The 8,039-nt window shown below is 36.6% G+C and overlaps 1 protein-coding gene across 2 annotated transcripts in view; it reads left to right on the forward strand.

Moving 5' to 3' along the window:
- Nucleotides 1-8,039, forward strand: part of GNB4 (G protein subunit beta 4) — a 60,405-nt gene that overhangs the window by 40,811 nt on the left and 11,555 nt on the right. For both annotated transcript variants that reach the window (XM_017877226.1, XM_017877231.1), the window contains exons 5-8: nt 874-937; nt 2,381-2,543; nt 3,623-3,689; nt 3,798-3,999. In XM_017877226.1, the coding sequence (XP_017732715.1) occupies nt 874-937; nt 2,381-2,543; nt 3,623-3,689; nt 3,798-3,999 (496 nt within the window). The remainder of the gene's footprint in view (nt 1-873; nt 938-2,380; nt 2,544-3,622; nt 3,690-3,797; nt 4,000-8,039) is intronic.

The following is an 8,039-nucleotide window of genomic DNA, read 5'->3' on the forward strand; positions in this document are numbered from 1 at the left end:
AAAAAAAAAAAAAAAAAAAAAAAATCCAAACAAAACGAATCTAGTGGCTAAAATTACTTAGGAGTTCATAATCTTTAGCTTAACAAAGCTTTCTGCAGTTTAAGCCCAGTCTGCTTTTCTCACCTTATTTTTCCTTTTTCTCACAAACTCTGTACTACTGGAAGACTCACAATTTCTGAAACACTCACTGTGTTTTTCTACCTATCATTGATCTTAAAGCTTTCTCCTAAAATACAGCCCTTTCTCTGTCTTTAGCTCTCAACATTTTCTTTCAAGACTCATTCTCTTTTGATTAACTCAACTAGCCATTATTCCTCCTTTACTCTCCTGTGGTATTTATTTTATACCCCTCTTCTGACAGTTTCTACTTATTTGATTTAATATAAATATGAGTAAATGTCTTATCTTCACCAGATGGTAGAGGCCTCAAGAGCAGGAGATGTATTCTGCATTGTACCTCTAGTACTGTCATATTCTCAGGCTCTCAATTGGTGTTTTTAGATTGGATGAAATATGGTTGTTAGGCTACTATGTACATTCTTGTCATTAAATTTAAGTAAGTCAGTAAGTACTAAACCAGTCAGCTAATATCCATCTAAATCTTGTATAACTAAAATGTTGTTACGACAAAAAAGTTTAATCATAGCCAGACATTTTTAGTCAGTTGCTAAATTTTGTTTTATGAAATATGTTCAAAATTTTTGGCATGCAGCATACATTTTTTAAAAGTTGGAAGAACATATTTTGGTATCAAGTTTTTAATTAGAAAGATTGTATTTTTTTCTGAATTATTCTACATTAATACAATGCATAACCAATTTAAGCTGTTTTTTCCCTCTAAGTGTCAAATTATTGTTGTGTTTGTTCCTCTAGGCTGCTAGTCAGTGCTTCCCAAGATGGAAAATTAATTATTTGGGATAGCTATACAACAAATAAGGTAGAATTTCTTCATAATTCTTTTAAATAACCTTATATTTGTTTGGCTGTTTACCAGTTCTTTCCTTTATTCTTTTACTTCAAACTTAAATTGCTTTCTGAGATAAATTTATTATAGTTTATTTTAATCTAGTTCTTCTCTTTTGTCTTAGTGTTTGCTTTTAATGTTTAACCCTTTTTTATTTCCAAAGATGACTTTGTGTTTTACTAGAGGGCTCATATTTAATTTATAAATATTAGAAAAAGTACCATTATACATATACTAATAAATGATTTTTAAAAATTCCCATTTCCTAATGTGACAAAGACCCTGAGATTGTAATTTCTAGTTGTGGATAAGTTAGATGGCTAGTGTGAAGCTCTTCTTTGGCCCACTCCAGGCATTGATTTGTGCTTCTGGACTGCTTAGAAGATACAGTTAGATTGGAGGCAAATGACAACTTGTTTAGATCTCTTGGGGGTAATAGACTGTGGATGGTCCTAATACATCCACTGGAAGGAATCCCCAGTTTAAAATTGTTGAGTGGTAGTGAAAAAGCTTCAGGAATACTTTGATAAGTTTAAGACCTTTATACTCTGTGTATACATATTAGTATTTTTATTAAACATTTGAAAATACCATTTTGTGAAATAAACAATAGCTTCAACCCAATTGAGATTTTAAAGCAAGCTAAGACAGTTTTGTAATATAATAGTTTTTCTTTATTAATCATCATTAAGCATGTTATCTTTCAACTATATTTTCATAAAACAAAAAAATGTATTTTAAGCATATTATTTTAGGTTAAGTGAGAGCATAGTAGTAATCCTGCCATGTGTTGATTCCCTGTATGGACTGTTTAGCCGTGGTATTCTCATACACCTTACTTTTTTCCATCTGACTTTCAAATTATTGGTGTTAGGGTAACAAGGCAGCAGATAGCGTTGTGACCAGATCAGTGCAAAACTATCACCATTGTTTGAATGAGAGCCCAGAATAAGGGCCTATTAATAGAGGGATGCTAGTGTCATCTTTTCATAGAAGACTCATGTAATCGACTCTGAGACTTGCTAATTGTCTCCCTAGTTCTTGTTCAGAGTTGTGTTTGAGGAATTTTGAGCACTATTACAAAAATGAAAATTCTATTAAAACCTTTAACATTTTACACTTAATTTTTCAAATGGCAATATATTAACATTGAAACTTCTTTATGTTCTTTATTAAGATAATTATTTCCAAGAGCACTTTTTGACTCATGATTTGATAATACAAAATAATAGGCATTTTAATGTGCATTAGCATTTTATTTTTCATGGTTCACTTTCTCAAGCCATTATTTTATTTGACTTATCTTTCTTAGATGTATTTAATTTTTAGTAATATTTACTTCATTGTAAATGGGTTTATGCAATAGATGATGGTTTTTGTAATCTGAGTAATGTGTGACCGGTGTGTGCCCTACAGATGCATGCTATTCCTTTGAGGTCCTCCTGGGTGATGACGTGTGCTTATGCTCCCTCTGGTAATTATGTTGCCTGTGGAGGCTTGGACAACATCTGCTCTATATATAACTTAAAGACCAGAGAAGGAAATGTGAGAGTGAGCCGAGAGTTGCCAGGTCACACAGGTGAGCTTCCCTAAATATTCTTTCCCACCACACATGATTCCTTGTGTAGAATGTGCTGATCAAGGACAAATAACAGATTGTGCTCGGCTGGCTAAAGGATGAGGATTAATCGGGTGGGAATAGAAATTATTATGAACCAAAGGAAACATTAACTTTTTATAGTCATACAATCATAATTTTATTTTCTTTCAAAATAGCTGTATTGTTTTGTAAAATGATAAGTTTATGGCACAAAATTCAAACTCATGAAAAATAAAGCAAGTAAAATGTTCTCCATTTTCTGCTGCCATATAACCATTATGGGATTGTGGCATCTGTACTCAATTATGTAATTGAGAGTATGCATTAAGGTGCATTAGTGAAATACTTTTCACCATGATAGTGTATTGCTTTGTTTGCCAGTGTGCCCATCATAGTTTAGTAGTGTAGTATTGGGTTAATGGTGTTAATTAGGAATTTATTGCCACTGATCTGGTATCCATCCATCTGAATTTTTAACCATACTATTTGACCTTGCTTTTACAAAATCTCTAGAATGGTGTTTTCCTGAGATTTCCATATTTTGAAACACTGATGAATGCTGAGCATTCAAATGCCACATCTTTCATAAAGTCTTCACTGTTGTTCTTTTGATTTCTCACAATGTTTTATTTTTTTAATATTTTTTGTCTGAAAAAAAATTTTTTAACTGCTCCTTGCAGAGCAGGGCTAACTCACAGGTGGTGCCCCCAGAGACATCCTCTCACAGTATTTTAAAAGTATTTCTCCAGGGTGCTTAACACAGTCGGCCATAGATTATAGTTCTTCGCAAGGTAATTGTCTTAGGTGGCAGGGGCTGTGTCTTGCTCAGTTTGGTAGCTTTCAGAGTACCCAGCACAATGTCATTAACACAGTAAATGCCTCAGAATGGTTTGTTGATAACATTTAATTTATAGACAATGTAGGATTTGAAGTAACTAAAAGTAGAACTATGTTGTTGCCCAAGTATTCTATTTTTAACAATATGTATTGCTATTTCATATGGTAGCTGAGTTATTCAATCAATGATAACCTAAAATTTGCTACTCTTCATGCTGTAGGGTACTTGTCCTGCTGTCGTTTTTTAGATGACAGCCAAATTGTTACAAGTTCAGGAGATACAACTTGGTAAGTTTATTCCAAAAGCACACTGATTATGGGTGTGAGGGTGGTAGCAGGAACTGACATAAGAAGAGGTCATTGTCATTAAATGTTGTGTTTTATTTTTAATTACAGTGCTTTATGGGACATCGAAACTGCCCAGCAGACCACCACATTCACTGGGCATTCTGGAGATGTGATGAGTCTTTCTCTGAGTCCTGACATGAGGACTTTTGTTTCTGGTGCTTGTGATGCCTCTTCCAAATTATGGGATATTCGAGATGGAATGTGTAGACAGTCTTTCACGGGACATGTCTCAGATATTAATGCTGTCAGTGTAAGTGAATAGCATTTCCAGAGAAAATTTATTATGCATTTAAAGTATTGAGCTCTGTGGCATGATTTTAACAACAAATTGCCTTCAAGGATTCTTACAAATAATGTGCTCTTATAACTTTGAATCTCCAAGTAATAAGCGTTTTTGATTTTTTAAAAAAGAAAGCTTCAATTCGTAGTCCTAGATCTTTTTTATTATTGTTGGATTTTTGTTGTTGTTGTTGTTTGATTTTTTGAGACAGTCTTGCTGTGTCATCCAGGCTGGATTACAACGGCACAGTCATGGCTCACTGCAGCCTCGACCTCCTGGGCTCAAGCAATCCTCCCACCTCAGTCTCCTGGTAGCTAGGATTACAGGCACACACCACCATACACGGCCAATTTTTGTATTTTTTATAGAGATGGGGTTTTGCCCTGTTGTCCAGGCCGGTCTCGAACTCTTGAGCTGAAGCAATCCTCCTGCCTCAGCCTCCCAAAGTGTTGGGATTACAGGCATGAGCCATTGTTCCTGGCAACCTAGGTTTTTAATTGCTGGTGAATATCGCTTTTTTTTTTTTTTTCTAAGTAGAGGGAGGGATTATCATGAGTAAACAAGCAGATCATGGATGTTCTAACAGTGAATTTAGATGAGAAAAAAGTGTCGTATCTCTGGGACCAAAGCGAACAACCCAAAGAGAAAACAATAAGGATAAAAACAGCAGCTGATGAGTGTGGAGTATAGCTTTTGAAGGCAGTGCAGCCCGGGACTAATCTTAGTTCTGCTGCCGTCAAGCACCTGTGTGACACTAGTCATGCTGTCTAATCTTGGTGAACCTCAGATTCTTCAGTTTTTAAAATAGGGATAATACCACTTACATCAGAGAATGGTGTGGAGACTAAATTAGGTATTAGATGCTCAGTAAATGGTATAAATAATAATAATTATTATTATTATTTAGAGACAGGTCTCACTCGGTTGCCCAGGCTGCAGGGCAGTGGCATGGTCATAGCTCACAGCAGCCTTGAACTCCTGGGCTCAAGTGATCTTCCTGCCTCAACCTCAGGAGTACTGGAACTGCAGGCACTCACCACCACAGCTGGCTGGTTTTTTTTGTTTTTTTCTTTTAATCTTTGGTAGAGGCAGAGTCTCATTATGTTGCCCAGGCTGCTCTTGAACTCCTGGGCTCAGCAGTCCTCCCACCTCAGCCTCCCAAAGTGCTGGGATTACGAGGCATGAGCTACCATGCCTCGCTGGTATCGATTATTTATAAGCTACTTTGTATTTTATAAAACTACCTAAACAGATAACCATAAATAGATTAAGCCAGGTAAAAAGTACCCAGTATATAAGAGGATAAGCTAGTCATAGGTGTCTGTAAATTAGGATAAAGTGAAAATAACATTTTGAATGACAATCAAAATGATTATGAAGTAGTCAGAATTGATGGGGAGGGGTGTTAAAAGAAGATAGGATACTGCTGGAGTTAGGTTACCTAAGCAGATCAGATATGACTAGAGTGTCCAAAAGTACCATAATTGCCAAGGATTTTAATGTGTGAGAACATTCTAATTTTGTAACAAGACATTTTTGGGGAAAAAATTAGCTTTTCTTTATCATACACTTACTGAGAGTCATTTTTGTTTTACATGATTCTGTAGAAAACATCAGAGAAAGTAAATGCTGTGCTCACCCCATCCCCACCTCTTCGTCTTAGGCCAACCTGGTTAGAATAATAGAGTTTTAGAGCAGCAAACTTTAACCCTGTCTATCTCTCAGCCCATTACTTTTATCAAGTTGAGATGTTCTCTCATAATTTGCTAAATTCTTTATCAGGAGTGAGTGTTGAATTTTCATCAAATACTTTTTCTCCATCTAGTGAGGTGTTCATGTGGTTTTTTTCAGCCAGTTAAAATGGTGTGTTTACATTGATTTTCTTTTTTTTTTTTTTAATTTAAGTCAAAACATTAGTACCATCTTTTAAAACTATAAGTAAATATAGAAGCCTTCCATTTGGAATAAAATGGTTCCAACAAAGATACTGTATATATAACAGTTTTCCTTTTTTCCTATGAAAGTTGACCAACTTTATTATATTTTTACTTTCAAATTATATTCATTGAGGATTTTAACAGTGACATTTCTCACACTGTTTAGAATGTTAGGCTTAGAAATCAAACCGTAATAGTTTCATTTGTGGCTGAGCCCCATATATTCACTGAGTTGCTGAAACTTTGCATTTGACTCTATATTTATGGGGCCTCTAGGTGTCTCTCAGCAGTAAAGACACTGTTAATAGTTGTGAACTGTGATTATTATTTTCATTAACTCAGTGCCAGATTCAGTTATTTCTATCATAGATCAAGGCTTTTTTCCTCCCCAGCCCCCACTTTATTAAGGTATAATTGACAAATTGTATATATTTACAGTTTATAATGTGATATCATATTAGTTATAGGGCTTTTTAGGTTATCCATTTCTTTTTGAGTGAACTTTCAAAGATTTTGTCTATATCATCTCCATTGTCATATTTATTGGCTTATAGCTGTTTATTATACTCCCCTAATTATTTTTGATATCTATAGAGTTTACAGGATATCCTGCTCTCACGTATGATGTTGGTAATTTGTGTTTTACTTTTTTCCTGATAGTCTAGGACTGTAGGTTGAATTGTGCCCATCTAAAATTTATGTGTTGAAGTCTTAAAGCCCAGGACCTCAGACTGTGACCTTATTTGAAAATAAGGTTGGTCCAGATATAATTGGTTAAAATGAGGTCATAATGGATTGGATGACACTAATCCAGTGTGACTATTGTCTTTATAAAAGGGGGAAATTTGGAGATAGACAGGCATAGAGGGAAGATGATGTGAAGAGACACAGGAGAAGACAGTCATCTACAGGACAGAGAGAAGATTACAGATCTTTCTGTCACAGCCCTCAGATATCTTGGTTTCAAGCTTCTGGCCTCCAGAACTGGGAGACAATACATTCCTTTTGTGTAAGCCAACCAGCTTGTGGTGCTTTGCTATTGCAGCCTTAGCAATAAATATATCTGGCTAGAGGTTTTTTTATTTTATCTGTATCTAGACCTATCTATCAATCAACTATCTGCTCAGAGAACCAGCTTTTGTTCTGAATGATACTCTGTTGTTTTTCTGTTTCATTGATCTTTCACTCTCATCTTTATTATTTCTTTTCGACTGCTTCCGTGGTGTATTAGTTCGTGTTCACACTGCTATGAAGAAATACCTGACACCGGCTAATTTATAAAGAAAAGAGGTTTAATAGACTCACAGTTCTGCATGGCTGGGGAGGCCTCAGGAAACTTACAATCGTAGTGGAAGGCACCTCTCCACAGGGTGGCAGGAGAGAGAATGAGTGCGAAGGGGGAAGCCCCTTATAAACCATCAGCTCTCGTGAGAACTCACTATGGCAAGAGCAGCCTTCAGGGAGCCCACCCCCATGATTCAGTTACCTCCCACCAGCTCCCTCACAACACTTGGGGATTTGGGGATTACAATTCAAGATGAGATTTGGGTGGGGAAACAAAGCCAAACTGATCACTTGGGCTTCATTTGCTTTTCTTTTCTAGGTTTGTTTTTTTTTTTTGAGACGGAGTCTCACTCTATTGCCAGGCTGGAGTACAGTAGCGCGATCTCAGCTCACTGCAACCTCTGCCTCCCGGATTCAAGTGATTCTCCTGCCTCAGCCTCCCAAGTAACTGGGACTACAGGCGCACGCCACCATGCTCAGCTAATTTTTGAATTTTTAGTAGAGACAGGTTTCACCATGTTGGCTAGGATGGTCTCGATCTCTTGACCTTGTGATCTGCCTGCCTCTTCCTCCCAAAGTGCTGGGATTATAGGCGTGAGCCACCATGCCCAGCCTTGTTTTCTTTTCTTTTCTTTTCTTTTCTTTTTTTTTTTTTTGAGACGGAGTTTCACTCTTGTTGCCCAGGCTGGAGTGCAATGGCACAATGTGAGCTCACCACAACCTCCGCCTCCCAGGTTCAAGTGATTCTCCTGCCTCAGCCTCCTGAGTAGCTGGGATTACAGGCCTGGC

The sequence above is a fragment of the Rhinopithecus bieti genome, unplaced genomic scaffold (assembly GCF_001698545.2).
Source record: "Rhinopithecus bieti isolate Rb0 unplaced genomic scaffold, ASM169854v2 scaffold_76, whole genome shotgun sequence".
NCBI classification, from domain to species: domain Eukaryota; kingdom Metazoa; phylum Chordata; class Mammalia; order Primates; family Cercopithecidae; genus Rhinopithecus; species Rhinopithecus bieti.